The 23,758-nt window shown below is 46.7% G+C and overlaps 9 protein-coding genes across 9 annotated transcripts; 3 read left to right on the top strand and 6 right to left on the bottom strand.

The window, feature by feature from the left end:
- Positions 1–131: 131 nt before the first annotated feature.
- Positions 132–600, top strand: SERLADRAFT_467510 (uncharacterized protein; the record flags this gene model as incomplete). The annotated part of the gene is made up of 1 exon (XM_007318310.1): positions 132–600. The coding sequence occupies one exon, from the start codon at positions 312–314 to the stop codon at positions 477–479; it is 168 nt and encodes a 55-aa protein (XP_007318372.1).
- Positions 601–2,948: 2,348 nt separating this feature from the next.
- SERLADRAFT_408337 (uncharacterized protein) lies at positions 2,949–3,581 on the top strand (the record flags this gene model as incomplete). Its single annotated transcript, XM_007318309.1, has 4 exons — positions 2,949–3,309; positions 3,360–3,428; positions 3,479–3,511; positions 3,574–3,581. The coding sequence occupies 4 exons, from the start codon at positions 2,949–2,951 to the stop codon at positions 3,579–3,581; spliced, it is 471 nt and encodes a 156-aa protein (XP_007318371.1).
- A 56-nt stretch (positions 3,582–3,637) lies between these two features.
- On the bottom strand, positions 3,638–5,252 carry SERLADRAFT_356043 (uncharacterized protein; the record flags this gene model as incomplete). Its single annotated transcript, XM_007318308.1, has 4 exons — positions 3,638–4,480; positions 4,541–4,733; positions 4,787–4,980; positions 5,036–5,252. 4 exons carry the CDS (start codon positions 5,246–5,248, stop codon positions 3,944–3,946), a joined length of 1,137 nt encoding a protein of 378 aa, XP_007318370.1.
- Positions 5,253–7,025: 1,773 nt separating this feature from the next.
- SERLADRAFT_467505 (uncharacterized protein) lies at positions 7,026–7,582 on the bottom strand (the record flags this gene model as incomplete). Its single annotated transcript, XM_007318307.1, has 1 exon — positions 7,026–7,582. The coding sequence occupies one exon, from the start codon at positions 7,541–7,543 to the stop codon at positions 7,265–7,267; it is 279 nt and encodes a 92-aa protein (XP_007318369.1).
- Positions 7,583–12,699: 5,117 nt separating this feature from the next.
- On the top strand, positions 12,700–15,595 carry SERLADRAFT_449120 (uncharacterized protein; the record flags this gene model as incomplete). Its single annotated transcript, XM_007318306.1, has 12 exons — positions 12,700–12,720; positions 12,776–12,861; positions 12,925–13,048; positions 13,105–13,264; positions 13,329–13,415; positions 13,485–14,059; positions 14,145–14,254; positions 14,362–14,428; positions 14,510–14,650; positions 14,766–14,900; positions 15,027–15,142; positions 15,263–15,595. The coding sequence occupies 12 exons, from the start codon at positions 12,717–12,719 to the stop codon at positions 15,344–15,346; spliced, it is 1,689 nt and encodes a 562-aa protein (XP_007318368.1).
- Positions 15,596–15,661: 66 nt separating this feature from the next.
- On the bottom strand, positions 15,662–16,595 carry SERLADRAFT_349111 (uncharacterized protein; the record flags this gene model as incomplete). The annotated part of the gene is made up of 5 exons (XM_007318305.1): positions 15,662–15,719; positions 15,841–15,935; positions 15,996–16,110; positions 16,177–16,373; positions 16,425–16,595. The coding sequence occupies 5 exons, from the start codon at positions 16,593–16,595 to the stop codon at positions 15,662–15,664; spliced, it is 636 nt and encodes a 211-aa protein (XP_007318367.1).
- A 980-nt stretch (positions 16,596–17,575) lies between these two features.
- Positions 17,576–18,708, bottom strand: SERLADRAFT_389414 (uncharacterized protein; the record flags this gene model as incomplete). Its single annotated transcript, XM_007318304.1, has 5 exons — positions 17,576–17,727; positions 17,781–17,881; positions 17,993–18,107; positions 18,162–18,358; positions 18,419–18,708. The coding sequence occupies 5 exons, from the start codon at positions 18,587–18,589 to the stop codon at positions 17,670–17,672; spliced, it is 642 nt and encodes a 213-aa protein (XP_007318366.1).
- An 840-nt stretch (positions 18,709–19,548) lies between these two features.
- On the bottom strand, positions 19,549–20,933 carry SERLADRAFT_389412 (uncharacterized protein; the record flags this gene model as incomplete). The annotated part of the gene is made up of 2 exons (XM_007318303.1): positions 19,549–20,784; positions 20,856–20,933. The coding sequence occupies 2 exons, from the start codon at positions 20,890–20,892 to the stop codon at positions 19,736–19,738; spliced, it is 1,086 nt and encodes a 361-aa protein (XP_007318365.1).
- A 721-nt stretch (positions 20,934–21,654) lies between these two features.
- Positions 21,655–23,209, bottom strand: SERLADRAFT_369584 (uncharacterized protein; the record flags this gene model as incomplete). Its single annotated transcript, XM_007318302.1, has 9 exons — positions 21,655–21,802; positions 21,863–21,910; positions 21,962–21,987; positions 22,041–22,223; positions 22,283–22,364; positions 22,420–22,487; positions 22,580–22,639; positions 22,703–22,995; positions 23,077–23,209. 9 exons carry the CDS (start codon positions 23,207–23,209, stop codon positions 21,655–21,657), a joined length of 1,041 nt encoding a protein of 346 aa, XP_007318364.1.
- Between the last annotated feature and the right edge of the window lie 549 nt (positions 23,210–23,758).

Below are 23,758 nucleotides of genomic sequence, written 5' to 3'. Positions count from 1 at the left end.
CCTTCTCGTCGGGGTCTGATCTTCAGTGTGCGGAGAGTATAATATACCATTTTTGAGCTCAGCGAAGTCGTCGCTGGTTGACGCTCGTGGTCGAGAGACAATACTGCAACGACGGCGAGCTGCGTTTTTTTAATGAGGCCTGAGCTGTAACCAACCACCGGAACTCGGTAGCTTTCCAGCCATTTGTATTTGGCCTACACGTGTTGCTCAATCTACCCACCGGGTATACTTCTTGGTCAATACTGCCATACGTTTCTGCTTTTTACGGAACACTATCCTCCCAATCATGCACCAAACATGTTTCGGCATCTATGGGGATGCTAAAACCAAGACACAATGGTCTAGATCCATGGCAGTATGAATCACAGGGAGGTATATTCTTACTCTACATCCGGTTCAGGTTCTTCATTATGGGCCGTAGGCCCGAGCGCATAAACGAACATCTGAAAGAAGCAGCACTAGACGTGCCAGTCATCTGACTTGGTCGGCTCCACTTTGACGTCGAAGTCGAGCGAATACTATGTATGCGGATGCTCACCGTCGCCCGTATTACTGGTCGAGCACTGACGTGAACAGTGATGTTCTAATATATTCGACATTCACTAATGGAACGTGGAACGTTTCGTTCCCCCTTTTTTTTAATAGGAATCGACCCTGTACTCTATATGCCCATATGGTACCAGCTGACTGCTGTAGGTGATCATCATATGCCGTGCTAAACCTTGACTTTTAGGTTCTTTGCTTGGCCTACGTTCCATTTATATCAGGCCACACGGTGATACTCCACTGATAGCAGCAATATGACCTTAATTCATCTTTTGTAAGGAATGAACATACAACCGCACACACAACATAACAGTCAAGAAAGAACGTTACTTAACATCATACATCGACTTCGAGTGTTAGCGCCTCACATTACCGAGCATATTCTGATAAATATGAGTAGCGGCAAGGAAAACCTCGATCTGTCCCTCCTCATGTCAACGGCAAGTTTTGGTTTTATTTCTCACCCGGGAACTCATCGTTCGTTGATTCAGGGGCACCATTTGTTCCAAGTTTCTAAACAAGGCGCTATTCAAAGCTATCGAATTGGACACGCGCTCCTCGTATCTTTTTACGACATCAGGGCGGCTCTTTCGATCGAAGCGTGCGTAGTTCATCCCACATTCATTATCCCTTTCTATGCATATCACGAACAGACAGAAATCCTTCGACTTCGTTCGGTATATTTGAATGTCGCTAATACCTTTCTGTCCAGCAACGCGTTTCTGACCCCGATCCGGAGATAAGGATGTCGGCATGAAAAATTGCCATATGTCTGAGTTGTGGTAAGCTAGTTCCGTTTTGACAGTCGTGGGCAAGGGCTACTTTGCACATCCTAAATATGGCCTTGTTAGTGGCAGCGACAAGATGTGATGCAATGTATACATTTTCTAGTGAGTAGTATTCTGATCTTTCCCGCATCATCGGCACATGTCAGTCTACGTGCAGGTCTTGCGTGCTACAGTAAAGCATCCATGTCTATCGTTGAGAAAATATGCACTTGGAACATTGTACTACCCGCAGAATATACTCGAGCATCAAGTTACCGAGAAATATCCCCTGCTGTTTTCTTTGTTCCACGGACAGTCCTCTCTGTCCCTTGCAAGGTCAACACCTGACTGGTAACACGCTCTCTACCAGTCAGTTTTGGGGCTCAATGTCAACACTCATATCAAATATGTTGAACTCCATCACTATCGCTATCAGAAGGCAAGTCCAGACTTCATAAATCGGCTCAGTTCCAGGTTTACGAGTGTTTCGTACATTAGCAGATATTGCACAAACATTTTCTGCGTATGCTATCGGGTTATGGATGGGTCTTTTCCCTATTGACGCACAGGAAACACGCTGCATGTTTGGGGCCTAGTGGCGTCCTGCCATTGTCAACGCATATGCAATTTATGCCAGGGGTTAGGAGTCTGCTGATCGATGTCCTCGCGGCGACCTGCAGCGTATAGTTATGTTGTTACCCACTGGGGCAGTAAATTCACTTACGGAAGCCCCCAAGTGAATCTGCCTCTTACACTGATCACACCAAGAGGCTAGGCTCAATGTGTTAGTTTCATAATTACATTCAAATCGCTTCACATATTTCTTCGACCAGGCTCCATGCACCACGTCGCAGTTACACCATCGCAGGGCTCTAATCTGGACCGTAAAAACAAGCTACCTTCATGAAATATCGTTCGCAATGGCGACACAGCTGTTCGGTACCTTCCCTGGCCGGTGTCTTTTCACATTATGATGGACATTGACAACGGACTGCCACCACCAAGTATCAGTCATCGTTGGGGAATGGTACAGCCACTTCCATGGGGTAGCCGGGAGTTGCTGGGCAGCTAGGGTGTCGGGAGGCCTGACCGCCAGAATTTCGCTTGCATTGCGACGGCATCCAACGCCCTAGTCATCCGTTGGTCAATACCTGCCAATTTGCTACGGTGGATTGATCAATCCACAGGGTCGATGTACCCCCCTGTCTGTATTGGCTATTTCGAGTCGGCGTAGTATTGCCTGCGCACTACGGCCCAGAGTACGATTATCTAGCCTTACTGGGAGCTATGGGATCATTCAATTGGAGTTCTTATATTTGTTGTACCGTTTGCGCCGCCATCAGATACTGCAAGCGTTTACGGATTTCACAGTCCAACTGTCACAGCCAGACGATTTTAGCGAGGTAAACGACAATCATCGGTTGGGCAGCTGAGCGTCAGGAGCTTAAGCTCGAATCTCCAGTAAAAAATTAGAATATTAAAAACAAGATTTTGAGCAAGAGAGTCAGCGCATATCAGCGGCGTGGTTCGAACTCAGCTCCGCGGCAAAGACATCCTCCATCCATCGGCACACGCAGTAATTTTGTGGATGCAGTCACCGTGTTGCACTAATATTCAGTACTATTCAGTCCTCATATGCCTGCCTCAGAGATAGACGCTATCTTTTCCTCCGCTAATAAAGGCAAATTTGTCGTATCCGTCACCTCCTCGTCAACGACATTGCCAGAAAAAAAGAAGAAGAAAAAGAGCAAAAAAGCCAAGAGTGCTGATCTTCGCGATCCCAAAGATGAGGTGAAGTTGGCGGATGAACCGAAGCAAGGGACGAAGAGACCACCACCTGAAACAGTCTTCGATCCATCTATACAAGAACCCAAGGCCAAGCGCACGAAATCAAGTGGGAAGGATGCCTTGAAGGTGAAAAGCACGAAGACGTCGAAAAAGGATAAGGATAAGGAAGATGAAGATCGGTTCAAGGACTCCAGAGGAAACGGTCCAAGTACGCAGACTACTCTTGTCGTGATTCGTGCGCTAAAATATCAATTTCAGGACGAAAAACGGAAGAAGGTTTCGGTATATACAAAGAAGATGAGCTCGGCATAAGCCATGAAGGGGGAGGTAAGGTGTTCACCTCCTTTCTAGCTTCAAATTGTTCAATTGTCCTTCAGATACGCCACTATGTCCTTTCGACTGTGAATGCTGTGCGTCACATAACAGATAAGGTTTTTTTTATACGGCTGTTACTGAATACATCGCTTCCTAGGTTTCTGAACTGGCGTCTCAAAATATATTACTACTTTCACGGTAGTATAATTTACTGCATCTCTCACCATCTCGCGAAGTCGTCTCACACATCCCACATCTCGATGACCACTGCCCAGAAGGCGGTTAGCAATGCGGCAAGCACAGACTAGGAACTAAAGGAGGTCAATATGCAGCCGATGTCGCCAGATTATATTCCTACAGCAAATTTTCGCATGCTTCTATGTCTCGGTGGAAATGTATATGCTTAAGCTGTCATAGGAGTACAGAATGGTGGTAATACAATAAAATCCATGGCGAACTAAGTATGCGAGGGTTATCTTAGCGATCGAAGTCAAGGACAACCGAAGCTATGGACAGATGCTAGCACGTTATTCGTCGTCGTCATCATCATCATCTATGGTTTCCAGTTTCTCCCCCTTCTCGCGACCGCTGATTCCAGTCCCGAACGGGTCGCTTTCGTCCATAGCGCGGCGAGCTACTTGTGCTTTTCGATTGCGCTTTTCTTCTGCGCGACGTTCTTCTTCTGTCTTCCTTGCTACATATGCCTTGCTTCCAATAACTTTCTCTGGGTTCTTGCACAGTCTAAGACGACGGTCGACCTCTCGAACAGATTCGATGTCTGGCGGTTTCCCGAACTGCGTAATAACGAGTTTGATGGCTTCTACAATAGTCTGTAATGCACTGGATGTCGGGGACGGTGTCGACGTCGGTGACGAAGTAGGAGAAGCAAACTTGGAATTAGCCCACTGCAATGCTAGGTCAGGGGATGCGAGAGATAGACATGCTAGCGCAATTTGAGGTGGGGTGTAGATAAGCTCTACATCCGTCAATCGAGAAGACCGCACACGACCTAAAGCGGTATTGTAGATCTCTTCTGGACGGTCAGCGGGAGCGTCTAGTAGACTCTGTTCCAGAATTGAAATGTGTAATTAGCTGTCTCGATAGAAATGGAGACTGTGACAAACCTGCAGGTCTAGCCAGATGCCCCATAGTGCACGGTGTGCGTGCCATATTGCAAACTCGAAACCCAGGCTCTGCGCGACGAGAAACTCAAGGTCCAGCACATCTGACGGTGAAGTCCTGGGAATGTGAGTAGTATAGGACTCCAGCGTTATGGGATTATTTGTTGTCTTGGAAGCGAGAAAGAGAGCAGTCAACCTGAGAGATCGGTTGGTGAGAAAGGAGTGCTCAGTGTGAACACAGATACATACATGACATTTTTTGGGTGCCAGTCCATCACAGTATTTTTGAGATAAAAGCGTTTTAGATAGCTTATGGCTGTAGCTTCGACTTCTTCTGGGAAACGGAAGTGGCCACATAACTGTGGTATTTTACTGATATATAGTTTCACGAGCAGCTGCTCTTCATCAGCATCTAAGAACGATACTGTTGATGATGATCCTGGCTGAAGAGCCGTCCGTTAATTTTGTGCGACAATATTAAAAGAATAGGATACACACTTCATCTACTTCAAACTTTGTCCGGATGGCGGTGACAGCCGCAGTGTTGAGCGATGCTCGGACATTGGCCAATTTTGCGGGTGAGTATCTCCAGTTTCTGTACTGTGTACTTGCTTCATAAAGAGGTTTCCTTTCAACAGTTGCCGTCGCAGTCGTCGTCGACGTAGCTGCTGGTGTAGAATCTTTTGATATGTTCAAGTTTTCGGTTGCCATACTATGATAGACAACCGTGTGGCTTTCCGACCAGATGAGGCTCAGCTGGGCGTGGTGGTAAAGTATGTCTTTCATTTTCCCAAGATCGATTGCCTACGTATAAAATTCCGGGTAATTTTGGCTTCTACCCTTTCTTCGACAATACAGCTGTAGTGATGAGCGAAAGCCCCTCAGTTACCTGCGCTACAGGAGTGTAACCGGATTTTTTTAGGTGTGTGACCAACGTTAGCTGGCAGTCAAAAACGTTCACAGTACCATACCAGGATTTGCAACGTTTTGCGCAGTACCTGGCCGAGAACAGTACTCAGTCACTTTGGCTGGAGTGTGTTCACCGACGAGGTTGTAAATACCACCAATACATGCCATCCATGGTGCTGGCTCACCTACGACGGACGAGTCGCTCGTTCTCGCGCCGGAATTCATTCATTTTACAGCTGTATATCATCTCTCTAGTCTGCATTTCGTTCCTTGTCCAACCTGCTTTCGCTCAAGTTTACATCAATGGTCAATTCATCACCAAAGCCCTTGCTATCATCGATTCGCCCGCTCCCAATAGGTATTTCCTTCATCCTCTGATAGCGCTTGTGGCTTAAGTAGTAACATCTCCTAGTCAAATACAAGCAGGAAGTAGCTCTCAGATTGCTATAGAAGTGAGTTCTGTGCTTGCGTATAACCCATCCTAGCATCTTACTCTAATTAGGTAGATGGTGATGGTAACCTCACCTCTGCAATGCAACTCCAAGAGCTACAAATCTACCTCATCTCGTATGCAAATCAAATCAACATGACAGTATCCGACAGTCCTAGTATTTTGACCCAGGAAGCTGGAAGCACCGTTAAACATGTAAACTGGACGGTTCCGTCATGTCTTCCTGCTGGATCATACAATGTGAGGGCACACTTCTATCATTGGTTATCGTCCTAGCTCATTGTTTTGTGCAGCTGACATTCTATGAGAATTCGATTATAAAGGGTCAATCCTACTACTCAATTACACCTCTTCCAATCGACATTACCAGTTCATCTTCTAGTCAGTGCACCTCCGACAATCAGCTCATAACCACCCCACAGGCATCTTCTCCGCCTTCACAGAGCCCTTGGCTAGCGGCTCTGTATACATCCTCGTCAAGTTATTTAGCGACGCAATCCGGATTTGAGACTGTGTTATCTGGAGCGACGACTTTCACGATAGTGTCTCCCGGAGAGCCCCCGCCCATCACGGTGACGGTGGGCACCGCTGCACCATCGACTGTCACTGTCGTGATGGTATCCTTAGAGACTCTTACAACGACAATTTCGGATAAACCAAGCACTACGACGTGAGTTACCAAGCTCAATACTTCAAACTGATCTGAGTTGTATTTTTAAAATAACATAGAGTGACGTCAAAGTCTACTACCACGATGACAATGGCGGCTGGAACCACTGGTGGTATGGCTGGCTTTGTCCCAGTGAATACCGCATCCTTGCCGTCATCCGCAAGAATAGCTCTCTTATGGGCAGTTCTCGTCGCTTCGACAATGCTAACTGTCTTTCTTCGTGCATGAAGAGTAGATCCGTGCCGAAGCATTGACTGTTGACGGCTTCCCGTACAGAATGTGTTGGGGTCTCTGGTCTACGTAACAAGAAGACATTTCCGTTCTGCTGTGCGGACTTACGAGCCTGTTGCTAGTCTTATCCCGAGAACTATCATGTATCTAGGACTCACAGTTTTCCCAAGGACAATGTTACAATCTTTAAACATTAGGTCATCGAGATCATTATTTTCATAGAAATACGATTTCATTAGCTTTATTGATATCTGACTGACTCGTGTAAGGATCCTGAAGATTCAAGAGTAGCGAAGAACGTATATCTTCGTCCCTTGGAAGCCTTCTGTTTGAGGTCTTCCCTGATGACTATGTCCTCTAACGCAAACTGGATTTGAATACCTTCTCATTTAGATTTATCCCGTTTCTCGGTCGCGAACTTGGCTCATATGTGGCGTCCATTGCTAATTCAACTAGCCAATCTAACTCAGAGAGCTTTGGGAGGAAATATGGCATGAAATATGTCCGGAGTCCGAGGAGTTTTCCAGATGGAATAACAGCACATTTGTTTCATCACCGTCATGGGCCGAGCGAGGCTCATTGCAATACCCAGCGTTGCTAGTGATAATTTGTGGTCTAATTCGGGACCCAGGACCGAGTCGTTTCGAATGCGGTCCATGTCCGAGCAGAAAGACTGCAGTTTGTTCAAGTCGTGATGATGCCAACAGTGTGAATCAGAGTGGGTGTCGTGGTACGTGGCTTGCATGTGTATCTGTGGGCAAATGTAAAATAGTGGTTTCTTCTGCATCAGCACTATAAGGTGCATTTGAAATATACTTATCAATTCTATTTAGGGGGTGTTCCAATCATGCTGTCTCGTTGATAGGATGGCGAACGACACCCGTGATCTTGGAGCAGGGCATCTCGGATTCAGCAAAGGGCATTTGGCGAACAATCGGTGATGCACCGGTGATGTCCTGTGTAGAGGAGGAGTATTCCCATGAGATCAACAGAAGCCATGTTACTGTGGTAAGTGGACAACAATTCAACCATCACTTGTAAACAAGCACTAAACATGCAGGGTGATGAAATACATACTTTAGCCGCCCTGCACACGATGAGAAAATAAATTTTGAACAGGTTGAGATAAGAATAGGCCATTGACGAAGGCTAAAACGCGAGATTCTGGGTCAGCAAGTCCCCAAGTGCATTCTGACAGCATTCCTAGGTATGATTCAGGCCTGCACGGTAAGAAAGTGGTAAATATCAGCTCGAGCCAAAATGATGGGTTTGATTTCGAGGTTTAGCCTTACAAAAATGCCTCTATGTTGACATTGGAGTCGGGATGAAGTCGGGGTGAAGGAAAACGCATGTGCGCATTTCCGCTTACGTGAGTTTCAAGGTACAGATAGCCAACTTGGGCGAACGCAGCGCTCGACTGCAAGCAGCACTTGGAGCAACCTTACAGCGAGAAATTCACGACCCACGACGCTTTCACGACAACCATAACGTTCTTGTATGTAATCATTACATCCTTCATCACAGAAAGCTCCTTTCCAAGTTACTCTTGCTCGCGATGAAGTGGATGCTGCGACTAAGTTTTGTTTCACTTACCGCAGCACAGTACTCTCCAATACCAAGGTTCGTTTGTCCAGGGCTATCCAGCATATGTTAATTACTTGTTAACATCGCGTCAGATGGGGACAGGCAAGCGCTCTTCTCGAAGATGTGCTCTATATCCACGGTGGAATGACGGACCCATACAACCAATACTCTTATACTTCTGCCCCACCAACTAACGAACTGCTAGCCCTTCCGCTCACATCCTCATTCAATACCTCTCTGCCACCCTGGAAGCTTCTGAATGCTACTAACTCACCTGCACTTGTATGGCACACGCTCTCCGCCTTCAACACCTCTGCTTTCCTTCTCTTTGGTGGCCTTCCAGGTCCAAATTCACCAACCGTCCTCACCGACCTCAACGACTCCTCAATCATCATCACCACCTCTATATCACCATCTTTTCTCCTAGAACCACAGGATTGGGCTTCCCAGCCGATGCGCAGAATGCATCATTCCGTCTCATCTTCAGCAGGTTTGCTCTACCTCACTGGCGGTCAGAAAGCAGACGGGTCTAATACTGCATTTGGTGATGATTACTTGTTCACACCTAATAATCCCTCTTTTGCACTATTGCCGGCCACGAACTCTCCTCCAGATATCACAGGACATACATCCCTTATCCTGAATAACCAGCTGATTATTTTTGGTGGCTTTTCTCCTTCTCTTAATACTCTTATACCATTCACAACGATATGGACACTTGACATTTCTGCATCTCCATCTTCACAATCGTGGTCTGTCCTCCCCGTTAGTAATAATACCCTCCCTACGTCCCGCCGTGCATTCGCCGCAGTCGTTTTGGCGGATGCAAAGATCTTGATACATGGCGGCGCAGACGCAGAACTCCAGAATACGTACAGTGACGGATGGATCCTTGATACCACACAGAATCCAATGGTTTGGCAGTCAGTCGCGGTACTCAGCCAGCTAGGAGAGAGAAGAGATCATTTTGCTGTGGCATGGGGTGGAATGGTCATTTTTGGTTTTGGTGAGTTCGATCGCCCGATGTCCTTGTCCCTCTGGCTTCTTTTATGTACTTTGTAACTGCATATACTCGCTTTGGGTTCAAAAAGACATGCTCATCAACACAGCATATATGCGTCCCGTACCAATTTTGTCCACGCCCTTTCTCTTTTATACACTCGCTGCTATCGTCTTATTACCCTCTAAAATACTATATAACTTACCCGTTGCTCGTAGGTTACACGTCTACCGCTCCCGCTTCTTCTACCCTCCAGGTCTACGACCTATCAAGCTCATTGTTCACTCCATTATACACCCCTCCAGCTAGTCCGCCTTCAGGTACAACTGCTACAATTCCTGGTCCAACCAACACACCAGGATCTGGTAGCGGGAATGGTGGTGGAGACAATACTGGAAGCGGCGGTGGAGGCAATAGTGCAGGGGGCGGCGGAAGTGGGGGAGACGGCAGTGGAAGCAGTGGAGGCGATTCACATAGCAAAACCAACACGGCAGTCACTCTCGGTGCTACATTCGCTGCTCTAGGCCTCGTTGTAGGCGCCCTTGCGACAACATACTACGTGCGGAGGAGACATTCGGTAAGTCTTTGTGTATACTCAATTCCTCCTCCTCTATTCTTTGATATTATATTTCCTGTTGTCCTTGGTGGTTTCCCTCCCTCTTAGTTCTTTCTTCTAATTTATTTCTAATTTTTAAATCTCATTTCTATCTACCAAAGCACCCAAACACAAGCTCTCAGCGTCCCCAAGGCGGCCCCGGAGGCCAGTTTTTCTTACTCGGTGGTGATCTAGAAGAGACGGATACGGACGCAGGCGCGCATATCTTACACGATGAACGCGCTAGTGGTAATCAGGGGATGCTCAACCGTATGTTAGGCTTCACGAAGGATCGAGGCGGAGGTCGATTCTTTGCCGCTCTGCCTTTTTCTCCGAATAACCTAACACCAGAAGGAGGGAGGAGGGAGAGAAGGGATATGTTAGCGGACGAGGATACGTGGAGTGAGCTATGGAGGGAGGCAAATGGGGGTAGTGGTGGTGGTGGGGTATGGCGGGATCCTAGCGGAGGATCACTAAGTGCTTGGTCTTTCCGCTCTATGGGTGCTCGTGTACGTGGGATGATGTCACGCGAGCCAAGTGGAAGTCAAGTATCACGCGAGGCAAGCGGGAGTACGACTCGTACGAGGAATAGACCAGGAGAAGGGGATGATTTTGAAGCGTGGGACGAGTGGGAGAAAGTGTCCAAACGTGGGGCACGCGCCGGTGACGACAATACTGTTACTTACCGTGATGGTGGAGGAGGGGCAGTTGAAACAGATGGTCAAGACCACGAGGAAAGGACTGGCTTGATGCACTCCCGAACGCAGACAGTGGACAGTAACACATGGTCGTACGTGGATCCCTTTTCCGATCGGTGGGGATTCAACACTTTGCGCTCTAATCCTTTCGGTGAAAGTGACGATGAAGGTGAGCTGGAGACACCTAAAAACCATTTTGCCGAACTCTATGGGACGAAGGATATAGGCCTAGACGGGGACGCAGATGCTCTTCCTCTTCTTCCACTCTCCTTGCCTTCGCGTATTCTAAGCCCTCTCGTGGAGGCTGAGAGTTCAGCGTCGTCCCAGAATCACGCATCTTCATCTTCATCCTCACTAGACCATGCTGGTCCTTCAACCAGCGGTCCCTCGTTGACATCACTTCCAACGACAACTGCGTACTCAAACTCGTACACATCCTACTCACCTACGACTACACGAATTTCATATTCTCCTCATATGCCTTCTGCTGTACTAGCTCCACAGCAACACTCTCCTCCTCAGACTCAGCGCCACTCATCGATCCTGGACTCCCTACCTCCAATTAGTCAGCCAATTCGTCGTTCAGACACTTGGTGGGGACGGTTTGCTAAGACATCTCTTATTGACCGTCGTTCGTCTGGTGGTGGGAGTGGATTATGGAGTGGAGGAGGTGTAGGGTTAGGAGGGAAGAGAGTTTCGTCTTCGACCTTTCCCACTTCAATGCCCTCAGAATTTCGCGATCCAACGCCCGCGCCAGGACTAGGATTAGTTCATGATGGTGTTACCAAGGACCAGTCCTCACCAGAAGTTAAGGATAATAAAGCCCAAGGCCATGGCCATTATATGTCGTCATCCGTACACAGTTCTCACACGGCCGGGACGACTGAGACTGCTGATACAGCAGGAATCGAGAGGCTCGGTGGACGTTATGATGTTGTCCGAAGGGAGGGTTCGGCAGGGTCCAGGTGGACTGCAACGACCGAAGGCGGTGAGACTGTTGATGTGACGGCAACGGTTGATGAGCACGGCATTACATCGCCTGTCCCTCCATTACCAACGCCACCAGATAGCAATACATCTATCTCAGTTCCACATCGCATTTCTACGCCTCCAACCAAACATCCAAGTCCATCATCCACAGACGACACACCGCCGAAAGCCATCCCTTCACGCATCTACAGCTCAGAACCATCGCCCTCTTCTATATACACGAGTCCCACTTCCCCTCGACGACCTCGCACTCCACCGACACCAGCCAGCCCAGGAGCGGTCGCTTCCCGTATACATGCTTACGAGCGGCGGATGTCGCAGGATTTGGAGCAAGATTCAATAAAGGGACCGCGTAACACACGAAAGAGAGAGGAAGTCCCGAGTCGGAATCGAGTGACGGTGTCCTACGGCGTTGTTCCTCGGGCGCCGCTGTTTGTTGCAAATCCAGATGGTGGTACAAGACGATAAAGTAGGTCAAGTCAAGGCGGATTTATTGTGTTGTCGACGTGATCTACTCGCACATAACTAGCGTGTTCTTCTTTTTCACCTTGTTTTACGCATTTACGACTTTTATTCTCGAATTTTGCGATTCCTGGGTCCTATACTTACGCGATACGCTGACATCAGTCATTTTTACCATTTACTCAATCTTTATTGATTTTTCTTCGCATGCCACGGACATGGACGTTATACTAAGATAAAGCAAGCTGTGTATGTACTTTAGTGGGTCTACCGTTTCGATTGATATCACTGAATAGACAAGTTAGACTCCGTCACTAGGTAGCAGTCCGAACAGTGAACGAGGTTGAGTGCAATGTTGGATTACTACGGAAGACTAGTGAATAATAGACAGTAGTAACTAGTCGAAGTGCCATTAGCGGCAGCGCAAATCGGAGTGAAGGATGCCGTCGGGGTTGCCGACGGAGGCTTAGATGGATGCAATTGCAACGACTACTCGGCGACAAATCGTGTGACCCGTCAAAAACAACATGTATAAATGCTGGAGGTATCTTGGGATCGTTAAGATGCGCCTTAGAGCTTGGAAACATAAATGGGTACGATTCATCCTTTCAATAGCCAATCCTCGTTTAATTCCGATAACACATGTAGAGGCAGTAAGCATAACAAACGCATCGCTCGCTGTACTCAGTGTTTGGGTCATCTCACGGGTCGTAAAGTTAATTAATGGACTGAAGGTGCGTCTATCGTTCAAGTTATGGCTATTGAGAAAGAAACAGTCACTGACGAGGTGGTTGCAGGACGTGGGCTATCTCCCTGGTTTGCGGGTACCTTTCCAACCGCTTTGTATTCCCGGTGTAGTCTTTCCATCCTCAAAGAGATGGAATCCAGGTCTGCTGTTTACTTGGGACTGGAGAAAGGATCGTAAGTCTTACACTCAGTCGTCTGTCTCCCTTTCATATACCATTTGTTTTGTTCAGTTTATAAGCCATTTAACGGCGAAATATTCTCGGTTGTACCGTTCTTGCATGGTGCTCCTACTATCTATACCAACAGCATGGAAATTGGGAGACAAGTGATCTCGGCAGGGCACAAGACAGGTGTTTTTGGTAAAACAGACTCGATGGGCGCTGCATTTCTGTACGTGCTGCACCAAGTCATTGATTGCCCTGCATGTTGTGCTGATACCAGATGCTCGAGATAGGTTCTGGGGCCCTAATATTGTTGCTGCAGAGAGAGACACGTGGAGAAAGCACAGACGTGTGATGAGCCCCGCATTCAACAACGAAACGTGAGTAAATGCGTAAAATCATAATCCGAATTCTTGACTTAACCCTCTCTTACACCCACCCCACAATAGTTACGCTCTTGTGTGGTCAGAATCCTTACGCACCTATCATGACATGATTTCAGCTGAAGGCTGGCATACGAAGCAAACGATTGATCTTCCCTCTATTCAACGTTACACTTTCAAATATACACTTCTTATCATTGCTTCATGTGGCTTTGGTCTCCCATTCTCATGGTCTTCGCCACCTTCTGATTCTGAGTCGGAAACGTCCATGAATATACAGGATGCTATCGAAACGATTACACAAACCAACTTATTTGCTATCACCGTCCCGAAGTGGACGTGGTCTTTGCCTATACCATGGATTCAACGAACGCGCTTGGCATATGATAGTATGCGTACATTCATGCAAAAACATGTAGCACTGCGTAGGGAAGATGTACGTGAGAGGTTGGCAAATGAAGAAACGGATGGATGGAGGAAGGATGTCTTCAACTTACTCATAAGAGCGAGCGAAGAAGGCGGGAAGATCTCACTGGACGACCATGATCTGGTGAGTGTATTCATAGTGGATAATGAGGATCGACTAATAATTGATTTTGGACAGATCGGCAATGTGTTTGCTCTGATGTTCGCTGGACACGGTGCGTCTTCTTACTGTTACGGAACTCGAAATCCTCATTAGCTAATGTAAATCTTACCCCCTGATTTGCTCTGCGAAACGATTAGAAACTACCGCCCATACTCTCGCTGCAGCTTTAGGATTCCTCTCGATTGATCAAACTGTACAAGATGAAGTGGTGGCACAAATTGTTGAGATAGTAGGCGACAGGGACCCGGTGAGCATTTTTCTTCCTGAGACTCGTGTATCAGCGATTCGCTCCTTGTTGACGATTTTGTTTTGGACCTTTCTGACCTTGTTTCCTCTTGTCCGTGTTGTATGTAGACCTTTGAAGATTATCCAAAGCTCGACAAAGTTCTTGCTGCTTTTTATGAAGGTGTAAGGATGTTTCGTATGTACCATTTCCAAATTTCTATCTTAAGTGGAGTCTTTCACTCACGCTGCCCTTCTTTGTTTCATGTGTGCTATATAGCCTCTGGAGTCTTTCTCATCCGTGAAGCCAAAGAAGATACCACGATCACTTACCCAAAAACAGATCCAAGTGGTCGTGAGGAGAACGTAGTCTTGCCCGTAGCCAAGGGCACCCACTTTATAGTAGACATGGTTGGCGTGCGTGCGTACAGTCTATTTACTCTATTCGGGTGTGCCAGAACTGATTTCGTGAATTTATTGCACACACTTCCTGCATGGTCCCATTTGCACTGTTACTAAACGATTTCCGATTTCAGAATATAATCCACGATATTTCTCGGAACCAGAGGTATACCGCCCCTCACGGTGGTACAGAAAGACTGCATCAGCAGATCGGGATGACAAAAAAACGGATCTGCAGGATTCTGAGGACTTTACAGCATTTAGCGTTGGTGCGTATTACGTTACCTTGCAGTTGACCCTCTTTCTCATATTAATTTCCTGTATTCATGTTCTATTTCTACTATGCACCGATCTTCGCCTTTCAAATATCTATATCGAAATATTGCATATGTCAGGCCCACGCGCTTGTATAGGACGCAAGTTCGCCGCAACAGAAGCTGTGTGTTTGCTCACACTACTTTTACGTGATTGGCGCGTCGAGCCGTTGTTGGAGAAAGGAGAGACAGCTGAGGTAGGTCTCTTACTGATTCCAGTAACCAGTCTCTTTCTCGCCCAGAGCTTTCGCTTCTCTTTATTGGCCTCCTGCTATGCTTATTATTCCATTTAACTAACTGTATCTGATGATCTACAGGAATGGCGCCAACGTGTGATGCAAGCCACTCTACTTTTGACGATGGGGGTCAAAGATGTACCAGTGAGGTTTGTCAAAAGATAGGTTCGAGGCGTCCAATTTACATGGTATTCGGAGGAGAGTGAGACACAAGGTCGAACCTATTTAATGCACAGTCGACGATATATAATGGTATTACCGTCTAGTTGTTTCGAGCATCATTTCTCGTTGTTATCTGCTGGTCAGACACATATTATCCACGAGATTTGGACCGGTATTGTCTTGAGGCTGTAACCCAACAGTTCTTAATCTGTACACTATGCCTGCAATCACTATGGAATTTTCTATGTGTTATATTGATACATGTGGCACTTGTAGTAGTCTTCTCCACTTTCTTTCGTGCCGATTGCACGAGTTGACTCATAAACCATTCTTGACTGCCAACCACGAAGGTCTGGTAGATATATCTTTCCACCACCTACGAATAAAAGCCGATGTCAGTCACAAAATCTGGCAAAACGACATTGTGAAACGATGAAGCTTTACGCAGAACGCAGAAAATGATGGCACGTTATGTTAATGCGACGCGAAGGACATACCTAGCAACGTTTGGCCGTTTATCAAACTCATTGACTCCGATGCTGACGATGACGGAACCGTAGGGAAGGTGGAATAAATCAGCTAAAGTTACGTCCTGCAGACAAAAGTTCACTAGTCTGAACAAATTTGCATGACATGACTCAAAAGTACTGACGTTGCCACCGAGATATTTCTGTTGTCCAAGGATCACATCATAAGCGTCCAACTTGGCCTGCAGAGAGGCAATAAGGGTTGCAACGCGCTTTTCATCCGTCTCGCCACCGTACATTCTAAAAGCATTACATCAGTAAGGTAAGGGGAATGGATATTCGTTCACGAAAATGATAGCCACTGACTTTGTGAATCTCAGCTCCCAGGCCAGCCCGGAAGCGAACACATCGAAATTGGCCGTTTCGATAGACGCTGCTTGTTCAAAAAGTGCGTTTGCCTTGGGATCAGCTGGGACCAGATTAGGTGTACCCTGAGACGCATATTTTGTTGCTAGATAACGACCGATGGCACGTGATTCGTACAAAACGAAGCCGTTATCGTCCTGTGTTTAAAGGTAAACTATATCCTAAACATAGAGAAGGTTGGTACGAACGATATAGGGAACCTGCCCAAACGGTTGAACGTCGGTAAAGGGAGACTTCTTATGTTCACCCGTGAGGAGATCGACCAAGGTGAAATCAAATGGAATATTCTTCTCCTTGCAAACGACTGCGACACGCAGAGTGCAGGTTGAGGTGGGGAAACCGTGTAATTGAAGAACCATGTTAGATTTGAGAGGGAACTTGAGATACTGGTTATCCACGCCATTTCTAGAGCCTTTTTATCGTGTGCGCGTGAGAGCCAATGGTATAAACGGATTCATACATATACTCTTCGAAGAACATGATGATTCACCCAAAAGAATGCTAACGAAGGCTTCATGACGCAGGTTTGTGAGAATTGCACCAAAGCAGTACAAGATAGGCAGTCAGCTGATGGTAGGCAAGTGAGGTGGGAATACAGACAATCCAACTAACTTCAATTTTGCAGGAAAGTGAGAGACCAGCCAGGTAATCGGTATGGAAACGTCCTGGCACCTTGATTGTCTGCTTAGCTGATGCATTTTGAACTCTGATGCTTACAAAAGCCACGACGTCGCTGACATGTTTTTGTAGGAATTAGGTGCAATTCTGACCAATATCTGACTGGACCGGTCCACTACTAGGATAGTGCTGTCACTTCTGTGTCCTGCTGATCGCAAATGCCCACTGGTAATAGAACTTGCGAGCAAGCGTGAGATTCGAACCAAGGAATTTGACCAGTGAACGTTTGAATAGCCGTGGGGAAAGGTTGCTCCATATTACTTGACAATTGGCAATGTTTGGATCTGAAGCTTTTGCCAAATAAATGGTCAACATTCTGTTCACACTTCAAGGTTGACCATTTGACTGTCTCATTTACCACATGACTGCTCGTTACCTAGGTACCTAGCCCTGTGCTTGGCTATCTGACGGCGACTTTTATAAACTTACTTGGCTAAAACCACATGATGTTTTCGTGGACGTTGCGACACCCCGTTAATGCTAGACGACTCGGATAACCTTCTCCTCGTCATAGACTATAGAAAGTATGTACAAACAACCAGTTACTTGAAACCCAGGTATCATTACCTGGCCATCAGAGTCTGAATCATTTGAAGTGCTGTTCGCCGAAAGAACCACTGCATGTAAGCTCATACTTTCCTTCGCGTTATTCCTGTCATTTAACTGGAGTAGGAATGGGACGATTGATTTTTTATTATTCATTGACATGACTTTTGTCTTAACGCTATGTTTACACCCGGTATTTTTCCAGATCCTCACAAGTCTGCTACAATAGCGACCCAAGAAGGTCTCGAAGTGATATCTTTCCACCATCTGTGAACGGTGGTCAGTCGATGAGTGCGCTATGCTCGTGGTGGATCACGTACCTTGCGACATTAGGACGTGTTTCCGAGTCAAGGATATCGAATCCCATTCGCTTCAACATGTGTCCGTTCGGGACGTGATTCAGGTCAGCGAGGGTTAGATTCTGTAACGCAATAGTTTTCGTAAGTAGCCATTTCCACGTCCGAGTCTCAATGTGATCAAGCCATTCCCTCAACGGCGTGGCCTGAACAGAGGTTGGAAGGTGAAAACTCACATCGCCTGCGACATATCTTTGTTTTCCTAAAATCACTTCGTATGCATCTAACTTGGTATTAAAGGTGGCAAGCACTTCGGCGACTTTTGCTTCGTCTGACTCCAAGTTACGGTATCTGAGCAGAAACTTATCGTCAGACAAACAATGCAATCGGATCACGAGCTCTTACTTTTTGTACACCCTCTCCATCGCCAGGCCTGTCACTTGCGAGTCAAAGTGCGACAGTTCAGTCGCGATGGCCTGCTCATAGATTGCCTCTTCTTTCACGTCTGTCGGGATCAAACCTTGAGTCCCTTGGGAAGCGTATTGTTTTGTGATATAGTGCGCGATGGCACGCGACTCATAGAGGATGAAGCCATCATCGTCCTGTGACATTCAGATCAGCAATTAGTCTGGCGTCGATCGATGGAAACAGGGATCTCTTACAATGTAGGGAATCTGTCCGAAGGGGTGATTTTTGAGGAAACTTGGCTCTTTGTGCGCGCCGTTCTTCATGTCGACCGGGATTATTTCATATGGGACATTTTTCTCGTTACAGACCAATGCCACACGCTGGACTGCAGTTGACAGTAGGACACCGTAGATCTTAATTGCCATCGTTTATCAATGTAAGTGATGATTCACAAGAGTAATTGGGTATGGAGAGGAGAGTGATGAGGTAGATGCAGCAGGTGTCCCTTTATTTATAGTCTAGGAAACAATGCGTAGGTTTCTTCGCTTCACTACAGTATGATAACTAATCCAATATCTAGAGACCACACTGGAAGGTGATTTCTAAGCTGGCGAGGTCGATTACTAAGACCATTGAATTATCAGTGCCGTTGTAATCCTTGGTTTTTGTGATCGCATACGTAGCAATCGTCTTGCTTGACTCATCAATTTCTCTACTATTCCATGGATTGCTTGGTAAGTCGCCCTCGCGGCCTCACAGTCATCAGTTCATTACGTCATTGGAATGTGACTATCACCTATGCAGACTGTCCCATCTGTTCCAAGATGGACTATGCCTGGACAGCTGTGACAATGGTACATCAGTTGAGAATGGCCTTCCACAGACCCAAAAAAACAAGTGTCGTCGACCTAAATTTTTGCAGAAGCAAGAATAGATACATATTAAATGATTTGTCAAAAAATTAGGTCAGTGATGCTTGTTTTTGGAGCCCATGGAAGGCCATTCTCAACTGATGTACCGTTATCAACAGCTGTCTAGGCATAGTATGTATTTGATATGTGAAGGGTGAACACAGGTAACGGCTAAGTCGTATTGGTTGTGGAGGCTGTGATTTCTATAAACACCAATGTCCTGGATCTGCCTCGAGCCCCTTCATATGACTTATTTTGGTGAGTGCAGTTATTCACCATCTTTGTTAACGTGTCTGATTCAAAAACCCAGCGCTCCACCCACAGTGGTTGCTTCCCAGTATAAACTCACCGAGGACTGCTGATGGGTTTACCGTAGAGTCGATGTGGACCTTAGTTAGGGCCAGGTCTGGTTCAGGTCCATGACCGAACTTCGGGCAGACTTACTGGCTGGTTTGCGTATTCAACCTTTGGCGACGAACGAATATTATATTCAGTCTATTGAAATGCGCGAGGTCTAACATTTAGGTTGATCGCGGTATACCACGAGTTCATTAATGACCAATACTGTAAGTAGAATGTGCCATAGGGTATCATCAACTGACCCAAAACAAGAAAACAAATAAATACCATTCCGTACATTTCGTCTGTGTGGTGAGTAGATCATTCAATTCCAGCCAAAACTTTGAACACATCTGCCTGTCTGTCTCGGAAAGCTTTGATCTTCGATATCCCTAGCCCTAGGGCGTTTATTCTGTTTGTGAAAGCAACTGCTCTCCCTTCAACACTTCTCCTCCCCTGACCCTCCCTTTCTCGCCCTTCTTGATAGCCCACACCACCCTCTAACACCTTGCGTACTCTGTCCAGCCTAGGCTCCGGGATGTCATCTCCTCGTTCTGCGCAACGCATGGCGACCTCATCGTCTTCTTCTTCCATCTCTCGTGCTGCATTTCCAATGGCTGCGAGTTCTGCCATGAACGGCTGCAGCTCTTTGGGACATTCTTCAAGTGTTAGTTCTTTTCCGAGTACACCCATCACTGCCCCAGTGGGCGTGACGGCAGTGACGGCAACATCAAGAATAGCAAAGGAGACGGAAGCGAAATATGCGCGAGAAGGGTCCCGTTTGAGCAGCCTTCGCAATGATGGAGTACGCTCGAGAACGTCAGCGAGGGAAGCGTACAGCGTCTCACGTATAAACTCGATGGCCGGGGAATTTGCTGTAAGGATGGTGGGTGATGGCGAACGACCAAATGAGGTTTTTGAACTTGATGGCGAAATAGGAGAAGGATCATAGACAGGCGGTGGAACAAAGGAGGCTTTTACTCTGAGACTTGATCTACCTGAAGGACTTCCCGCATCAAGGGCAGCCTGAAGATCAGAGGCGTATCGATCTTGGAACGATCTTCGCTGGCTGATCTCAATGGCGACTGCACGCAGGTCAGCAGATATCCCGTTCAAATTCGGATCAGGAGGCTGAGAAAGGGGCTCCAGTCCGCATATGACGCGAGCAAGATCGTGCTGATACTGAGGAGCTAGGGATTGAATGCGAGGTACATTTGATGACCACACTCGAAGAAAAGAAACGAATAGGGGAGGGCAATTGGATTCTGAGAGCTCTACAGGGGGTGACGTTTTAGAGCGGCGAGGTAGAGGGACCGACGCAGGATTGGTGGTACTACGCAAGGCAGCGAAATATAAGCATAGTGCAGGACCTTCGTTACATGAATGACTAAGTAAATATTCATACTAAACGGTTGCAAAACAAGTAGATGACACTACACACCTGTTATCATGAGATCACCCTCCGCGCTTGCAAGCATATCAGCATCAAGCAACTTTTCGACCTTAGCCTGAGTCAAGGAAGACTTGAGATAGCTGTGAAAGCTGTTTTGAATGTACTCCTCAGAGAGATGGTTGCCATCGCTGGATGCCATCCTTGTAGCTTTGAGCTTGAGATATTGGGAGACTGCGGTATTAGGGCTATTATGACCGATCCTATGTCACCTTATAAACCGGAACAAGCTGGTATATAGTAGGGTTAGGGTTAGCACAGGACGCCACAGCTGTTTACTGAAAATGGATGAAACCAGGAACGCCAATGACCGCACAGGCAATGTGAGATACACTTTGTCCATTGCTCAGTCGATGAGGCGGTGAGTGGAGCGGGAACTGCGTAGGCACCATGCGGTTGGAATAGTCACAGCTTGTATTCGACAGTATCTGCAGCACTACAGTAACCTAAACAAGAATGTGGTAAGCAATGACAAGACGATGAAGGATGGTCGAAGAAGAGAAGAGGACAAAAATCAGATGGAAATCAACTAGGGCAGTAAGCCAAAGTGTAAAGCCGGATGTAAATCAAACTACTTTCCAAGGGTCCCGAGGAACTCCTTCAAAGAGTCGTATGGCCCCGGCGAATATCATCATAAACCCAGTTATGCGTTCGGCATATCAGAGTACCAGAAAAGAGAATGACACCAAGAAGCTCACCAGATAAACATTACAATGTCACTAAATTATTTGCTATAAATTAAGGTATTAGGTGCAAAAGGAAGCTTAAGAAATATGAGTACACATGCACCTTAGGGTGCGTGCTCATCGTCGTCTTCATCAGTCAATTCCTCCCCTTCTCTTACACCGCGGTGACGCTCAAACCCTTCTCGTCGAGCCCACGAACGGCCGTCTGTGTAGGGCATGATTCGGAGCGGGAGAATGAGGGTATACCAAGGGCTTTTATGCCAAGGAATGAGCATCAACAGGGATAGTTAGAGAGCACAGCCTTAAACTCACTATCCTGTGGGCCCAATATTGAAAAATAGCTCTAAATTCTTGCGCTTTCTGGGAACAAAGTAAGTGATGGTGACTGGCTCCCACAACAGAGCGCATTACCCAAGGTCATACGAATTAACAAACGTCTAGAAATAATCTGATTCAGTATATTTCGCCAGGGGGCATATATCGAGCTCACATCATTTCTGGATTTCGCAATCTTTCGGTATACATCATGGTCCTGTGATTCGACCGATGTCTCGGCCGCTGCAACACCCAAGAGGTGCCAACTAAGCATGATGCCTACTGCGAGGCACAACACGACGGACAACATGTAGATGAGGATATATGCGAGCGACGGAACCAAGTAAGGCCAATCAAACTGTGCATTTAGGAGGAATTGAGAAGATCAGTCACGGGGAAGGATAATATAAGGCATACCATGAAAGTCAAACCTAGTGCACCAAGCATCTTCTGATACCCGAGGACACTGTAGCAAAATGTGGAAATAACAAGATATGCCCTGCAAGGAGACGAGATCGAATCAATGCTACTCTACAATAAATGGAGAATCATACATGAACATAACAAAATGCCGCTCGTTGTGCAGTCCGACGCATTGATTTACCCCTACACAAAAAGGAGTCTATGCTAAAACTTGTCAAACGAATGAAAATTACACACACTACGGTTTTATATTAGGAATATCATAGAGCAGGGATAATCGGGTGGACTCACTGGACAGTGATGGTCGTACTTGAGTACACATCGCTTACATATTCGACAGTGGTGTGACCTCTCGTAAGGCCAACGATTTTGAATGACAACAAAATGCTAAAATTCATGAAATGCAATACTCACCTCAGGTCGAGTTTGCCCACACTTCTTACACATGGTTAAGTTGGCTTTTGATATTTTGATTCCGCTACCCAGTCCATCTTCACCTGACCACCGTACGCCCCTCCTTTGCTCACTTGAATTTGGTTTTTCTCCCGCCCATAAGATGCCGCCCTTCGCTTCCCGAGGGCCATCCTGGATGAACCCTGGAGGGATGGTACAAACGTAGTAATAGTGCATGAATAAATTGCAGACAATTAGAATGCATGGCGGCGTGGTTAACCAAGGAAAACGCAGAGTAGGTTGTATCACGTCGACTGATGAAGAAGGGTTCAATGTTATAGTTTATTAGCTCAAGGACGTGTAAGTGCTTTTTAAAACTAGGCGAGAGCGCTCACAAAAGCATACAGTCCCAAGACTGATCAGTATGACAGCAAGACCAACAAAAAATGGTCCTGCGGCCCCTGTAACCCGATCACCCATCCGCTCGAGCCATCTAAAACAACGGAAGATCGTCCGTGCGCAAATCATCTGGAGTGGGCACGCTGCCTTGAGACTTGAGGGCAAGAGCAACAGTGTGTTGAGAAAACCTGCGTACTGTAGTATTCAGAAACTCCAACCTCAACACGCGTATAGGAAATTCTAGCTTAAAGTATGTTGTGGTCAGTATTGTGGGATCACAGGAATGCCAGTGAGGGAGAGGACTTCAAGCTTCAGTTGTGTGCGTGTTTCCAGGATGGATGCGGTTCGGATTTGGGTCGTGTCACCGACACAGCATCGACTATTACTGTGACATAGCTTTCAACCACAACTCCAGACACTATGGCGGGGCAAACGATTACCGGTACAAGCTTACAGAAACACGCGCTATCCACCAGGACCAAGGATACAAAGGTATGATTACTGGGCCAAAATCAAAAAACAAAAAAAAATAGAAAGGAATGGGGAATATTTGATATACAGCCAGAACCCTTTCACCTCCCGCCTCCTAACGAGTCGGGGTGTATAGATGAAAGATACATAGATTTCGAGCATGAGGAAATATATAAGCATGCGAAAACAAAACGACAGCTGGAAGAA

The sequence above is a fragment of the Serpula lacrymans genome (assembly GCF_000218685.1).
Source record: "Serpula lacrymans var. lacrymans S7.9 unplaced genomic scaffold SERLAscaffold_7, whole genome shotgun sequence".
Classification (NCBI taxonomy): domain Eukaryota; kingdom Fungi; phylum Basidiomycota; class Agaricomycetes; order Boletales; family Serpulaceae; genus Serpula; species Serpula lacrymans.
This window is presented reverse-complemented; position numbering and strand designations above follow the sequence as displayed.